The sequence below is a fragment of the Molothrus ater genome, chromosome 14, assembly GCF_012460135.2.
Source record: "Molothrus ater isolate BHLD 08-10-18 breed brown headed cowbird chromosome 14, BPBGC_Mater_1.1, whole genome shotgun sequence".
Taxonomy (NCBI): Eukaryota; Metazoa; Chordata; class Aves; order Passeriformes; family Icteridae; genus Molothrus; species Molothrus ater.
In genome coordinates, this window is record NC_050491.2 from 8,522,565 (window position 1) to 8,538,667 (window position 16,103).

The following is a 16,103-nucleotide window of genomic DNA, read 5'->3' on the forward strand; positions in this document are numbered from 1 at the left end:
GAAAAGATTGGTAAACTTTATACCCATGGGCCATCATACTTTGCTAAATTTTACTGCTCATGAGAGTGGTTCTTGGCAGATTCCACCATCTGCAGTTGATGTGTGCCATTGATTTTGGAAATTTAATCTGGGGTAAGTATATTGATAATCTGAACAGACAAATACTGAATGTGTGACCGTTAGTTTGGGATACAGGCATAGGTAATTGTTTTTGTGTAAAAGAGACATGCCCAGCCCATCTGTGTGTAAATTCCATTATTAATTAATTCCACAATTATTAATGACAACGTCCAGGAGCAATAATCTCTTTCTACAGGAACATTTCTTAATGTAAACTCGGTTCTTAGTCACTCATTTTCATTTTCAAAACTGTAGTCCTCTGGTAATTAAGCATGGGACATCAGAGTTTCTTAATGAGTGGCTTGATAATGTGACCAGGGATTTGAATACAAGGCACTGTGTGAGATTATTTAGTGCAGATTTGGAGTCCCTGCTGCTGTTAGGAGGAGTGCTTGCATTCCCTCCCCAAAATATGGACTTTGTAGAGTAAGAATTATTTGTCAGAGTAATGTGGTGGTTGAACTTGTCCCAGATATTTTTAGCATGTACCATGTTGTGGGATGGGGATGCAGGAGCTTTCCTATGTATGCATTCTGCAAATACTAGAGGTATAAAATGGCTATGGCTAATAAGGATTATTTCTGTCACTTTGCTGTAGAGAAAAGTTGCTGTCTAGGTTTTGTCAATGTCTGTGCAAATGTGCATACCTGGGAATTCAGTGCTCAGGGCAACCTTTTCCTAATCTGACAAGGAAGGAATCTGGAATATTCCGAACATTTTATTTTGTCCTATGGGCTAATCAAGGGAAACAAGTGCCACATTCCAGCTAGAAGCTACATGACATATTTATTTAAAATAAAATAAAAGTGTCAGATAAAAAAGGAATTTTCACACACTTCTCTCATGTGTTTAGGAATAACACTGCTTTTCTTATAGTTATAGAGGCATTTTCATCTTTCTCAAGGTGATTATTTCTAAAGAAGGAATTGTGCTATTTGGTTTTTCTTTCCTTGTCATGTTTAGTGTCATCTCTGGCAGGGAAGGGCAGTCTGCTGTACTGCTTTGGCTTTTGTGGAAGCTGAGGCAAATCTAGGAGGAGCTAATGCATATCCTTATTTCTTTGCAAGATTGTTCTGTGCTCAGGGAGGTATCCTGAGGGAGTTTCTGAGGCTTTCTCTGAAATAAGTGAGGTTATCATAGCAGCTCGTGACATGAGCAGAGATATTCGGTTTCACTGATAATTTTTTCAGTGAAATTTTGCAAGGGTATCTGAATGTCTGGTACTGTGAATAAAATTTCCTTATTAGTCATCAGCAGGTAATTCTGAGTTATATGAAAATTGTTAATTTGAAGATTCCAGAAGTTTTCATTATACTTCCTTTCTAGCTTTTGATTATGATGTTTCTTGTTATGATTTTGTACTGCTGTAATGGAGCAGTCCTTAACTTGAGTTGGAAGTTACTGGAGACAAGTGTTGGCCAAAAAAGTCATCCCTGCCATACCTCTTTATGCAAGTTAGAGATGCTTTCACTTTCTCTTTTATCATCAACATTTTTTTGTCATCGTCCTTTTTTCCTCTTTTATCATGAGTATGTTCTTTTTTCAGCAGACTTTACACCCTCCAATTTTGTGTGTAATTTTGTGTGCTACTATTCCTTAGAATCCATTCTTTACTAAAATTTTCCAATTTGCACCATTTCCACCACTGCTACTTTAGCTTTCTCATGATAAAGATGATGTTTTTAACCTTTCTGCAGTCTTTTCCCAAAACATGCTCTCAGCCCATTCCTCTGGCTTCATTTTCCTATCTGATTGAAATCATTGTCTTCAGATGAGATTTTTAAGCCTTCTGCAGTTGATCCTTTGAAACAGAGGAGAAGTTTTGATACCAAATGGAGCCCCAGCTCTTGCATCTGAGCTGTGCTTCCTGGAGGGCTCCCACTAAAGTCCTTTGTTAGATGGTTTACCTGCTCCTACCTACAATTTTTGTATTTGTAGGCAGGTCCTTCCAGGCCATGTACTTCTATTCTGTTGCCTTGTATGTTGCTCTAGAGAAGCTGGAATGAACATTCTGGGACACCTCTTTTGGCATCACAGCTGTGAGGTCTCTTTACTCTTTGGCTCCAGTCCAGAACAAGCTGAAGTCAATGGAAAGATTTGAATACCACTGCTTCTTCATGAATCAACTGTGCATAAATGCTTGATAGAGGTACACCAGAAGCACAAGAGGAAAATTGTCCTTAAAATAACTCTTAGTTTTGAATGTCTTTTAATAATAGTTTCTCACTTGTATCAATACTTCTCAAATAGAGTGGGTTTTTTTTACATTGAAATCATGGTAGTGATTCTTATGTAAGCCTGAAATAACTCAGTTAAAATCAGGATGTATGTTACTCAGTTGATATGATGGCTGTTAAAATCTCAGAGTATGTGTTTTTGTAACAGTGCTGCTTTTCTGGTTTTTGTTTTCAAGATCTTGGTCTGCTTCCATGCAATGAAATGAAAATGGTTTCCTTAATTTCTCTTATAGTGCTGGAGCTTACCAGTATAACTAATAACCTTTTTTTAAAAATTCTTTTTTTTTTCAAGAGCATAGTCATCAATCTGAAAGGTAGAGTAGTTGGAAAAAAATCCCTTCCCTGAATACATGCACAGAACAAGCATGACAGGCTCATGTTTTCGTGGGTCAGGTTACAATCTGTAAATGTTTGAATGACCTTACATTCATATATTTGAATGGGAAAATGTATTAACCTTTTCAGAAGAGAACACTGTTGTCTAGAATCTTATATGCAACCTTTAGAGTTGTGTTCAGAAATATTATGCACATGGCTGTTCAGGATTTAAATAGCCATGGAGTGTCTGATGTCAGCTACTTCCCTTAAATAAAATACTCAGGAGATGTACACCTGGTTTGGAGCCAACTGGCTTTGATTTGCTTCCTTTCCAAATGCCTTCATTCATAAGTGAGCAAAGTGATCCTCATGCTGTGAAAAAGAAACCTAGAAGTACATGGTGAACACAATTTTACACAAAATAGGGACACACTCTCAGTTTTTCAGAAAGCTCAGTGAGAGTTTTATTCAGCTTCCTATAAATTAAAGAGAAATATTTCTTTTGACTTCAGTGGGATTTTGACTAGAGCCATATTTACTACACTGCATCAATGATGGGAGCAGCAGGAGCCTGAGGGATAGAAAAAATCATGGGTATTTGTCCAGTCCTGTACCACTGGGAAAGACCTGACTGCCACCAGAGCAGGGGATTAGTGCTTTGAGACAGTGACTATTGCAAGGCAGTGAGCTCAGAGGGATACAGAGCTATGGTGGAAGGAAACTTCTTTGCCACTGCTCACTCCTGGGAGGCATCTGAATGGACAGAACCATGGGCCCCCAGGGCTTGTGAAAGTGACTGCTGGAACAAGGAATAAGCTGGAGAAAAAGTTGATTGGAAGTTTAAATCTCTGAAGAATTCAAGGTTGAATAAGTGTCTGGGGAAGCATAGCCTGACTACCTGGAGGCAAAAAGCTGTGTGTGAAGAGTTTAAATGTAAGGTTAAGTGTCAGGAATAGAGATATGCATTGCTTAGCAGTGGGTCCAAATCTCCACTGTGAAATGGGCATATAAGCATGGGAAAATATGTATCTCAGTGCACTTCACTCTAAAAACAGGTTCACAAAGAAATGACCTCTCAGCAGGGTGTCCATTAAGATAGGGACCAGTTTTTATGTACTGAGCCCTTGCTGTTGCATATTACAGACTCAAGTGACCATTCCAAGCCAAAAGCTTGGAGATGCTCTTACAGTCTATTCTATAACCTCTAGATACAGTTTGTCTCCTTCTCTTTGCTTTTGGGTAGTTTATAGGCTGGCTGGTAATTTTTGTTTTGTTAGCTGTTTGGTTTTCTTTTTTACCTCTACTTCATTCTTGATTTTCTGCTGCTGACAGTGAGAATTGTCTGTGGTGCATTTCCCGTTATGGTGCCTCTCTTGTGGTGCCTTTCTTCAGTTCCAGTTTGGTGTTAGATCCTAATATAGGATTTTAATTAGTAGTCCAAAAGCCCCATATCTAATGGGGCCTCACCAGAACAAAGCTCCCAAAATGTCTGCACAGTGGTTTCATAGGATTTTTTTATACTTGATGCCTCTTAGAATTGCTTGAAGGTTGTTATGACTATTTTACAGCAAGAGATAACACTCCTTTCTGGGTAGGGAAGTATGGGAGACTGGATTTAAGACTTTTTGTTAATATCTGTTCATTCTAAGTCCAAAGGTGTTTAATTTAGCAAAGCAGTGTAAACATCAGCATGTGTAGAGGTTTTTATTTACCTTCAGCAGAACACTGATCAAGTGATATCAGACTATTTACTTTCTTTGAGAAGGCTGATTCAAAGAAGCTGAAAAGTTGAGAAGCTTGCATGAATTGTCTTTCATTTTTCACGTTCCTCACTGTCAGGAAATTTTAAAGGCTTTAAAAATATTTCCTGTGAATGCTTTCAGTAAGGAAATTTTTGGCTCCAGTCTGAACTTGTTTTGGCATTTAGTTTGGTCACCTTCATATAAGAAATTTAAATGTTTATTCCTTTCAGAATTTCAAATCCAAGTACTGTACCTGAGCACGCTGGACAGTGAAAGTTTCCTTAGAGGAGGGGTGTTCTTAGTGTGTGACTAAACTACATTGCTAAAGGGGACCTTTTTTCCAGGACTTAGAATTTTGTCAGTAGCATTGCAGGGCTTTGGGAAGCCCAGTCCTTCAGATCTGTTTAGTGGGGAAGCAGGTCAAACTCTATAAACTAAATTCATGTTGTTAGCTTTCATGTACTCTATTGGCTGGGAATTAAGCTTGTGATATAGGGACTTCTGATTGATATAAATATTGTAATTATTCTTGAAACAACTAATGCCAGTGCAGCAAATTTGGAATATATTTTCAGTTAAAATCCAAATCCATGGCGGTTTCCTACACACTTCCTTGTACATGTGTTCTTAGTTAGAAATGCCATTTTCTCTCATGCAGTAGCTTTTGTTCTTGTGGTTTAGGGATGCAGCTTCTTGTTCTTAGAAACATGCAAGGGTCCCAAAATCAAACTTGTCTTGATAGTTCCTATTGATGTAAAGATACTTGTTTATGCAGGATGGCTGAGGCACAAGTTGCAGTTACCAATTATGATCCCAGTCCAATAGTGTACTGAGTATCTCAAAACATCATCTAGTTTCATGGGTTGAGAGCCCTGGGAAGCACCCTGCACCTTGCAGAAGAGCACCAACTTGTGTAGTCACTTGTCCTCAAAGAACTTCTGCCCAACTTTTTCTGTTTATTTGGTGATTCTGAAAAGGACCCAACTGTGGAAAAGTTAAAATATAAGTACACTTTGCCCAATTACTTCTCAGCAAGTTCACACAACCAAGGTAATGTAGATGTAAAGTGTTGACAGACCAAGTGTTTTAATTAAAGATCTTCAGCTAACAAACAGTTATGAAATTCGATTTTTTCAAAATTTTTCTTTCTTTTTAGGGTGGAAAGAAGTCCTACATTGGGCCATGTGGGGGCCGCAACTGCAGTGCTGGATGCAAATGTTTTCCAGAGAAGGGTGCACGGGTAAGTTTGTTTACGCTAATATAACTTGTCCTTACCTCTTATCAATCTAGTTAGAAATAAGTGAATAAATAAACACCATGTTAATATGTGTAATTCTCAATCTAATGACCTCATGAAATGACAAATTATGAAGACCAGCTGCATTTCAAATGTCCCTGGCCAAGATTTCAAAAGCTGTTCTGAAGATTTACAAATGGCTCACTTTGTAATGAGTCTTCAATAGAATCCTATTTCTTTATGGGATCTGAGCTCTAGTTCAAAAGAAGTCAGATGGTTTTTAAGTAGATTACAACAATTAAAATTACGAAAATCAAAGTAGTGTGGGGTTCTAGTACAGATTTTGCCCAGGCCTTACTATAATAGCTTGTGCTTATTTGTGGAAGTGTTTTTGATTTGTGTATTTGGTTGTGGAGGAGTAATAACTCAGAATGATCTAAGCAATTCCCTTTGAGGAAGTTGTTTGTGTAACTGAAGTCTTTCTCTCCAAAGTCTTCATTTGAAGAAGCCAAATGTTTAAGCAAGCTTTCTGTAAAAATCTTTATTTCTTTTGCTTTTATGAACAGACTGTAACTTAATGCAGCTGCTTATCTCCTCTCTTAGGGGAATGCAGTAATTGACTTCACTCTGCCTTCAATTACAATGTTAATTTTTGTCCAGACACCATCTACTTAATGTGTTATCTTAAGCTCTAGAGCATTTTAACATGTATGAAAATTAATCTTAGAATCTTACAGATTTTGCTTTTGGAGATGAAAGGAGAAAAGAGCACACAGTAGGTACTTGAGGAATTTGAAAGGTTTAAAGAGAAGGGAAATAATACAAGTTGTCTTGTTTAATTAATCAGCTGTACTTCCGAAATCATATTGAAAATTCATCCTCTGAGCAAAACCAAAAGAAATTAAATGTTATTTAAACTCTAGCAATCCTGATTTTTTTCCTGTCTTTTTAAGTGGCACAGTATGTGTATATGAAAGGCATTCCTTTTTGGATTGAATTTAGGAAAATGTTGCTATTTAAAAATGGCTGTTTTAAAAATTATGGGTTTTTTCTAATTACAGACAGAGTGCGAATGCTTAATTGATAACTGGTGATGTGTTTGCTCTGGAAATATAGAAATTCTTTTAGTACATCATGTGGCAGAGGGAAAGCATGTCTAAAGAGATAAGCAGAAAAACTTTGCAAGGAAGTTCTCCATATACCCTAGAATATGAGCTAAAGTGAATTGCTCAATACCTTTGTATAGATACAGTAAGGGACAGACCTAGTTTGGTTCTGGAACACAATATCCTGTAAATGCTTTGACCTTTAGACAGCAATGAGCATCATTCTTCTGTCTCTCTACATTCCTGGGTCCAACTTGATTGTTTGAAGTGGCCACAATGCTGTTGACCTTGCAGTTTGAGCTCTTGGCATCTCTTTTGTTAAGATGTCACAAAGATTTTAGGCTGTTTTCATTGCTGACCTGAGAACTCATTTGGCTTTTAGCTTATTTCTTATGTGACCTGTATGGGTTGAGCATTTTCAGTCCTCCAAACACATATTCCATCCTGCTGAGACCTGTCCATGGAGTGGAGTGTCTGCTACAAGTGGTAATCTTTCCCTTTTACAACACTACTTCCATCAAGTGTGCTGAGCCTTCCTGACACCTTCTTGGACATCTGCAGGCAGCTACTGGAGGCCTGCCATGCCTGAGGATATGGAGGTGACTGGCTGAACTGGGAAGGGATGGTGTGATTATGTATCCTGCAGCACAGCTTGTTTCTTGCACTGTACAGCCTGAGGCTAATTCCTTGGCTTCCTGCCTGGCTGCTTCCCCACTGCTGCAAAGCCTTTCAGTTCAGAAAGGGAGACAGGACTTTGTCAATGCCCTGAATCCATATTTTGTTTAAAAAAAATGTTTCAGCTGTCAATTTTCCACAATTAACCAGATCAGAATAAAGCTAAGCTTTCTTTTTGAAAGAAGGAAATAGCTAAAAAGCACAACAAAGAGCTGACAGCTTAATGAAAATAATATAGACAATGTCCTTAAATGTCCTCCTTGAATGCGCTTTTGATCAGATCAAGCTTTAAATTTTTTATTTAGGCAATAAAAATGTCAAAACTGCCTCAGACTACTTGATGAGTAAGAGATGTTTCTAGAAATGGGATGCAGATTTGTGTAATCCACAGGTGCCCACTTTCTTGTTTTTGCTACGGACTGCTGCTATATGTGCAGGATATATTAAAAAAAAAATCACAAACCACAAAGAAACACCAACCAACCAAAAAAAACCCACCCCAAAACTCAACAAACCAGTATAATCTCACTATCTGTAAGACTGACCTTGTTAGAAGACTAATCTCTATGCAGTGAGTCAGCAATTTGTGGAATAATTGAGATTCTTTTCTGAAGGAAGGGTGGTACAGTGCTTGTCTAGCAGCCCCTTAGGGAGCTCTCCTAGCAGTGTGGTGAGGCACATCTCCTAAAAGCACAAAATTTCCCTTCTGTTGTCCAAATGCTTGCCTTACATTTGGAAAGCTGTAATGTTATCTTGTACCAATTTTAGGCCGTGCATTGAATCTTGATATGATCCAATTTACTGTGAAGACTGCATAAGGAGAAATCTGTTAGGGAAGCATTCTTCATCTTAGCCAGTGATTCAGAATTGGTTCTTTTATCTAATGATGAGTTAGTTAAAAGCCTGTCTCTGAGTAATTCAGTGGTCAAACTCCTGGCCATTGCAGCCATTCTCCCCTCCTTATCAGTTTTTATCTTGTAAAGATGTGTGAGTAGCAATCCAGTGATTTGTGCAGAAGTCCAGTTCTTCATGGAGAAGTGTTGTCTTCACTGAAGGGTCCCAGCGAGGACCTTTTCTGGAGGTTTTCTCAGAGGTCAAGTTAAAAAGTTAAACTGAGTGTGTGGCTCTTACTACGGAAGTGCACAAGAGGATATCTACACATGGTATGATAGTGTAACATAAATGTAATAGCAAGTGAAGCCCAGGAAACTGATTTTAAACCTAGGAGTTTTGGATCTGGTTGCTCTGTTCCCCTGAACTGCTCTGTTAGAACTTGGACTGATTTTGATATGAAAGCTAATGTAAAGCTCTGCAAAGAAAATGCCAGGGAGCTTCCCAGAGGTTACTTCCCTGCCTAGCTGGAGTCTCTAGGTGAATGTGTGGATCTTCTAAATCTCTGTGTCACTACTCTCATTTTTCTGGCCGGCTGAGATACCAGTTAACCAGCTAAGGCAATTTGAAAGGGAATTCTGCTGTGATAGTACCCAAATGAACCCTGGTACATACAATTTTTTGGGACAGGAGACAATCTGAACACAAACTTATACTGAACCCACTTTTGCATACAAGACTTACATACAGTCATCTTTAGGAGCAACAACTGATGGGCAGAGAACGTGCTTTATATTAAATTATGAAGCACAAGAGGAAAGGTGAAATAAAAGCAACCATATTAAATAAAAAGTTAAATGAGGAGGTGAATATAAATTCCTATACTAGTCCCTATCCTAATGCAAGGATATGTTCAGTTTCTGTGCAGGTGAGTGATCTACAGCTAGAAGATTTTTGGGACTGTCAGAAGAATTTACTGTGTTTTAAAAAGTGTTTTTCATTCCACTTGCTCACTGTTTGTCCACAGTTTATGGGTGGGGATAATGCTGCTGAGAGTTTTATGCTGTATTGGTGGCTGTCTTGCTAAGAATGCTCTGCAGATAAGTCAGCAGGGAACAGGAGGCATTTTTCAGACTTTCAGAGTATCAAGAAGCACTAAATAGTTGGCAGCCTGCACCATTTCATTTTGCAGCTCATTTTGCATTTGTTTATAATAATGTTGGCTTTTTTGTTTTTATAATGTCATCAACTTTCAAACACTCACGAAGATAAAGTAGCAGACCCAGTCTTTGTTGCAAGTATACCTTCTCCTGATGCCTGTTCACTTATCTTGGAATTTATAACAATATTAGAGTTTGTTTTAAACTTTGCTCAACATGTGCTGGAGCTAATCTTTTGGGTTTTTTCATTCTCCCCCACCAAAAAAGAAATTAAGGAAAAAAAAAATTTAAAATTATTTCCGAGGCTTCACAAATTACTTAGGAGAGGCTGTGTCCCAGACAGCTTTTACAGCTTATAGGTGCTGTAAATTGGGAAAAATTGGTATTGCTAATTATATATTTTTTCCCTGTAATATGTGATCATGTCTATATATAAAATGTGTTCTTTAAAGCCCATTCAAAGATTATGATATGATCAATTAGAAAACTATTAATGGCATTATTGAACCACTTTCCTGTCTCAAAAAATATCTCCACAGAGACTGTTTCTAGCAACTGGTGTGGCTGGAAGGGGGTGTATCTGTAGAATGAGGCAGTTGGTTCTGAGGACATGGTGGACACTTTACACTGGAAGGGCTGCTGGAGTAAAAAGTAAAGGGCTGCTGGAGTGCATCAGGTATGCCAGGGTACCCATCCCCTGACCTGGTCCCACTCAAACAAAATCCTCTTTGTCTACTCCAAGACTACACCACAGGGTGAAGCAAAGCACTGTGAGTAGGAGGAATTGACTAAGATTGAGAGATTTGCTGAAAAATGCGGTTGCTATCTGAATGAAAGGTTGGTGTGCCCAGAGATACATGCAATTCCCCATTGGTTTTTCTGAAGTTAAAATGATGACAGTAAATGTAGTGTAAATTATCTCTGGACAATCAGTTTTTGATAGAATTACTGTGGCATTCAAAGAAGCAAGAAAAGCTAGACAGATCCTCAACATCCATGCAGTGAACAGTGTAACCTGAGGTCAGAACTTTGGATGATTAATCTAATTGTTATCTAGCATAAACTAATGTCGCACTGGCAAGAGATCTTAGATTAACTTTTGTCTGGAACTAATCCCCTCAACTTAATGCTGGGTGTACGAAGTGTCTCTCTTGTGATAATTAGTTGAAGATTGGTTGACCTTTCTTTGTTATGAGATTGTAATAATTATAAATTCTATTGTTAATAATGTTTGCTGATTTCTGCTTTGGCTGGTTAATCACTCTCTTTGGAACAGTCAGAGATTTCCTGATGAAACACAATTTCTTTGAAAGTGCCGACTCAACAAAATGATTCTTTTTTGCAGAAGTGCTTTACACAAACATATTTGCTGGTGACAAAATTCTTTAATGCTGTTGGTTCAAACTTCTCTGTGTTTCAATTTGGCTTCCTACTCCCTGGCTTGACAAGCACTGTGGGACGTAGTGCTGCCATTTGGATACCCATGGCCTGCAGGTTGACCAGTTAAATTCAAAACAGACTGTGGGATGCTGCCATTTCTTTCAAACTGACAATGCCAAGGTGTGAGCAGTGCTAAATGCACTCACCATGGATTCAGGTGCAAGTAATACTGGGATTGTTATCTGGTTATTTTTGTAAAGATGGCCTATATGTAAATAATGTCTAATTCTTGTTCCAATTCCCTTCTGGTTAAACATATAAAATGCCATCATTTGGTTTGAGAAGAGGATTATCTATAACATTGAAAAATGTTGACCATCTGTTTGCTGTCATTAAGAAGTTATGGAAATATTTTGGAAGAAAATGAGGTAATAGTTAAGTCAAACAAGTTACGTGCCAGCTGCTTTTTTTAACAACTGCCAAGGTTTGTTTTTTTTTAAAGTAATAAAACAAACTTTGCCAAATGTAGCATTAAACAATTATTGTACATGTCGTCCTGACTGAACCTAAATACACTGAGCTTAGCCCTCTAATGAGAACCATGCCAAATACTGAAGCAGCAGAAATAAAACCAAACTCATTGCATTTGAAAGGGTTCCTTATGCAATGGGTATCAAGACCAAACCTGTTCCTATGTGCAGTCTTACATCATCTCTTAGGGAAGACTTCTGGAGGGGACAGGCCCCCATCTTATTGTAGAATTCAGTAAGAGTAACAACTGTGTTGAAGCGGGGTCACCATGGGGGCTCTGGTAGCAAACCCTTGTCTGTGATTTGGTTTGCAGTTTTGTCTGAGCGGACATGTGTACTAAGGGAGGCTAAGTATATTCTAGGAAATATATCTTTTTAAGAAGATTTTCGCAGCTTTCAAAACTAACCAGGATCCATGGCATTTCTGTGTCATCAGGGTGGGTGGGGTAACTCTGTGACCTGAAACTGTTTTTCACTCTGCCTGCAAGGGCAGCAGATTTTGTAATTGCAGTGGGGACCTTTCAAATGAACCAGAACACAGGTCTTCAAGCTGTGCTCCATAGAGCACTTCCAGATGCCTTAGAAAAACCCAGTGAAGATGTGCCACTGTTCAAGTAATTGTGCTCCATGTGAGCTTTAACTCAGGATTTTAAAGTCTTTACACTATTTTGGAAGCAAATGGAGCATTTAAAAAGCTCCTTGTTTCATCCTACGATGCTGTGAGTTGTCTTAATTTAAGAAGAAGTTGTGTAGTCTCACTATACCAAGTGAATGTTCTTTTTGTTTCTGTTTTTTAGTCTGAAAGTTTCTCATTTTCCCAAACTGAGCTTCTCAGAGGTGAGATGTTACTGATATGGATGGAAGCTGAGATGACTCCTGGAAGTTGTGCTCAGCTGGCGCAGAGTTGGGTCCCTCTGCCCTGTACTGTGATAAATCCTCCTCATCCAAAGATACGTGGTGATTCTCTGCTCTGCTGCTGGCACAGCTGAGGGTGCAGGCACGTTGCCCTGGGAATGGGAACTGTATCATTCCTTGTTTGTCCCAGCTGCCATGGCTACCCTGGTAACCTGCAGGAGGAACGTGCTGTTCCCCTTGAAGGCAGCGCCATCACTCCCACTGATTTCATTTTAGGTGTGCAGACAGATGGGAAGGCAGAGCCAGACTAGCCTTGTCTCTCCCTCTTTGGAGCCTTGCCATGACCGACCTTCTGTTCTAACTTTGTATCTGTGGCACTTTCTCCAAGACCAAAGGTGATAAGCTGTGCTGAGGATTTACTCCATATGGACAAAACAAAGAGTTCAGCAAGAGTTTCTAGTACCGACCCCCTCAGCTTCCTAAGTACTGGAGAATAAAAGCATGTATCCAAATTCTTTCTTTGTAAAAATTGTTGTTGTCTTTCTTGGCCATAGAATGGAGACTTTGATGAGTCTGTATTGTTTTACTTGCCACGTAACTCCTTAGAATAGGACTAGCATCAACCTTTCAATTTCTCTTGTGTATTCATTTATTCACTGTAGGAGAAGAATTGTAAATATTCTTAAGATTGTTTTCTGTCACAAAGAAGTCAAAAAGAAAATTAAGAATTTCTGCAGGAAGATAAACTCTCTAGTGTCCTGCTCAGGACAAGAAAAACAAATGTTATCGTGAGTCTTTGAAACATATAATTGGCTGGTTGGGCTTTTGTCTAACAAAAGCTGTAGAATTTTGTGCAATTGCTGTTTCAGTTGAAGAGAGATTTTTTGTACCCTCTTACATCTTAGAAATGGCACAAGACTTTCCTCTCCAAGCATTTGATAGACAAGAAAGAGTAACTGATATCCTGCCTTGAAATTACCCAATTGGCATTTTCTTCCAGCATGTTCTATATTACTCATGTGCAGTACTCACCACCTAGAGTGTATCTTTTTATCCAGGTTAATTTTTCTTAAATACCTCATTTTTGTCATGCCTCTTTCCTCTCACCCCACTCCAAAACTTGCTCATCTTCTAACTAAGTGTGATTGGCTCAGAATATTCCTGGTACTAATTATTTTTTAAGCTTCTTAAAATGAGAAGAGGTGCCCTTTGCAGAAACAAGACTCTTTTTTAAAGAGTTTCCGCTGGCAGCAAGGGAAAGGTGTGACAGCAATTTCCAGTGTGATTCCTTGAGTAAGTCAGCCTTGGAAACAGAAGGATCACAGAACCAATCTGTGAGCAAGGCCCAGTTTGAGGAGATTTGGCTGACAGTCAGGTTAGCCAGTTCATGAGCCAGGAAAACAGCCAACAGCAGGGATTACTACAAAGCAAACTTAATTAGGCAACAGATAGGCAGGAAGTACGCCAGTCATGGAGCCTGCAGCCAGGGAGAGCACACAATGAAGGGGCTAAGCAGGCAAAACTGTGTTTGTAGTGGTAGGAGAGGCTGCAGTACCAATTAGTTGGAAGTAAAGCTGAATGCATAGGTGTTTCAGGCTACCTGTTTTCTGGGAAATATGTGCAGTATTTTTGGTGTGAGTCGTAGCTTTTCCTGGTAGGAGATGGGAGATTTTAGGAAACAGGAGAACACATTATACATTGTCCATCAGTGATAGGCAAGGACAATGAGGAGATGCTGTCTCCTTGTGAATGAAGAACACGTGTTTGCTGGTGTTAAGCAAAGTGTTAGGGCTGACTTTCTGAACACTTGATGGTGAAGAAAATGAAAGACACAAATAAAAAAGAATAATGGCACTTAATTTTTTTTTTAACAAATAAAGCAACATCCAAATAACAGAACATAGTGGGAATAAGAGAAGAATTTATAACATGTAGGATACAGAGTGATCTGGCTGAGAATCTGGGTATAAGTGTAAATTGTATAACTTTTCCCTTGACTTTACTTATTCAGCAAAAATAGGAGAAATGTTCAGGTGTTTGCCAGTCTCCTCCTTTAAAGCTGTTGATTAGAGACATTTTAGCTGTTGCTCTCTAATCAGTCATAAATCCATTGATAGAATAAGCATTTTTTGTGACTGTCCTGATTTGATTGGTGACATATTAGAGTTACTCTTTGGCCTTCTGTGGAATTGCCAAAATAGAAGACAAATTTGGAGGAAAGGTGCAACATTAGTAAAAATAGGACACTGTGAATTGTATCAGGTATCTCATCCAGCTACTTGTTTTGGAAATAAAAACAATTTAGTTGTCTGAAAAGTAGCGTAGATGCAAATGTCCTTGTTTGTAATGAGTGATTTTTGGAAAGGTTTTTTGTGGGTCTTTTTTAAAAAGCAGTAGAGTGTTGCCAAAACTAATAAGCAGAAAGTTAAAATAATTGCAGAATTTCTGGGTTTGATCCATAATAAATACAGTACAAATAGTGCACAAGTTTTGAAGGACTATTAAGAAACATCTGGTTGTCAATACTTCTTTTAAATGATCAGAGAAAGCTGTCTGTATAAAATGACTCAGCATGTGCTAATTCTCTGTGTATGGTAAAGGAAGGATTTTTTAGTAGCTGGTGTTTAGCGCTAAGGGTGGTGCAATTCTGCACTAAATTCTGTTTTTCAAAGTTCTGTAAAGCTGCTATCTCTTTAGACAGATCTCTCAGATTTGTGTTCTCATCCATGATCCTCTGCTGGAACAGTACAGGAGAGCTTGTTCTGCTTTTTACCTGGGCTGTGCTCTGTTCACCTGCTCCCAAAGCTGGGATATATTTTAACAGTAGCAAATCCCCCTGAACACCAAATTTCTTTTGCTTCTGTCTCTATTGCCAGACTGGCACCATCTGTCTACTTGTGTGTCTCTATTGTTATTAGATTCTACAGAGTGAAAATTTCTAAATGAAGGGGAGGAAAAAAAGAGAAATGCATCAGCCAGGATATTCTTGCCATAGCTGTTTGCTGCAACTGCTACACTTAGGGAGTAGATTTTGGTGTAAAAAGAACTGTAAGCTCCTGGAGTGTGCACATGCAGAGCCTGTGCTCTGGAAGGCAAAATCACTACATACAGCAATTTCAGACTTTACCTCTGTGCTAGTGAATGTAGGTCGTGGAACTAAAGGATTGTTTTGAGTGTGGACATCCTGTCCCCCGACAGTTGCAAGATACATGAATGATTCTGTTCAGGAAAGTTGGATGGGGGTCTTTTGTTTATAGTGATTTTATTATTTATGACTGGAACTCCTAACTGCACTGCTGGTGGCTTGGATTGATAAACACTGATGCCACTCTCAAGAGTGCAGAAACTGTAGCCCTGGACAGAGACTCTGGGACCTGCCCAGCACAGTGGCTCCCTCTGGTTTGGAGTGGTGCAGGAGAGCTTCACCTCAGCTTCCTGGGGGTCTCCATGCAGGTGTACCAGCAACCTCACTGGGAACACTGGGTGGTCCTGCTCCCCAAATATGTTGAGGACTGCTGACCCTGGCATCACTGATTATCTAGGAACAGCTGGAATCTAAATCAGGATGTTTTGATATGAGAAATATAGGTGATAAGTATTTTCTAGAAAAATTTTAAACAAGTTTTGTTTCTTCTTTGTATAGCTTCATTTCCCTTGATACTCAGTGTTTGTGTGTTCTGAATACCTACATGATGTTGTTGTCTCATTTCCTTTATTGTGATGACTAATGGCTGAGGATCCAGCTGAGATAGGGGAAGTCCTGCAGTGCAGGGCAGTTACAAACATACAGTGGGAGAAAGTTGATGCTCTGAAGTGCTTTCACTCTCTGAGAATTACATTAGTTACATGTTTCTTCAAGTTTTAGTTAAGAAATCTGTTGCTTACTCAACTATATTTTCAGGAAAGTAAGTG

The 16,103-nt window shown here is 38.9% G+C and overlaps 1 protein-coding gene across 1 annotated transcript in view; it reads left to right on the forward strand.

Annotated features, from left to right (window-relative positions):
* COL4A6 (collagen type IV alpha 6 chain) overlaps positions 1–16,103 on the forward strand; it is a 108,463-nt gene that overhangs the window by 30,474 nt on the left and 61,886 nt on the right. Inside the window, exon 3 of the mRNA XM_054516352.1 lies at positions 5,574–5,657. Within this exon, the coding sequence (XP_054372327.1) occupies positions 5,574–5,657 (84 nt within the window). The remainder of the gene's footprint in view (positions 1–5,573; positions 5,658–16,103) is intronic.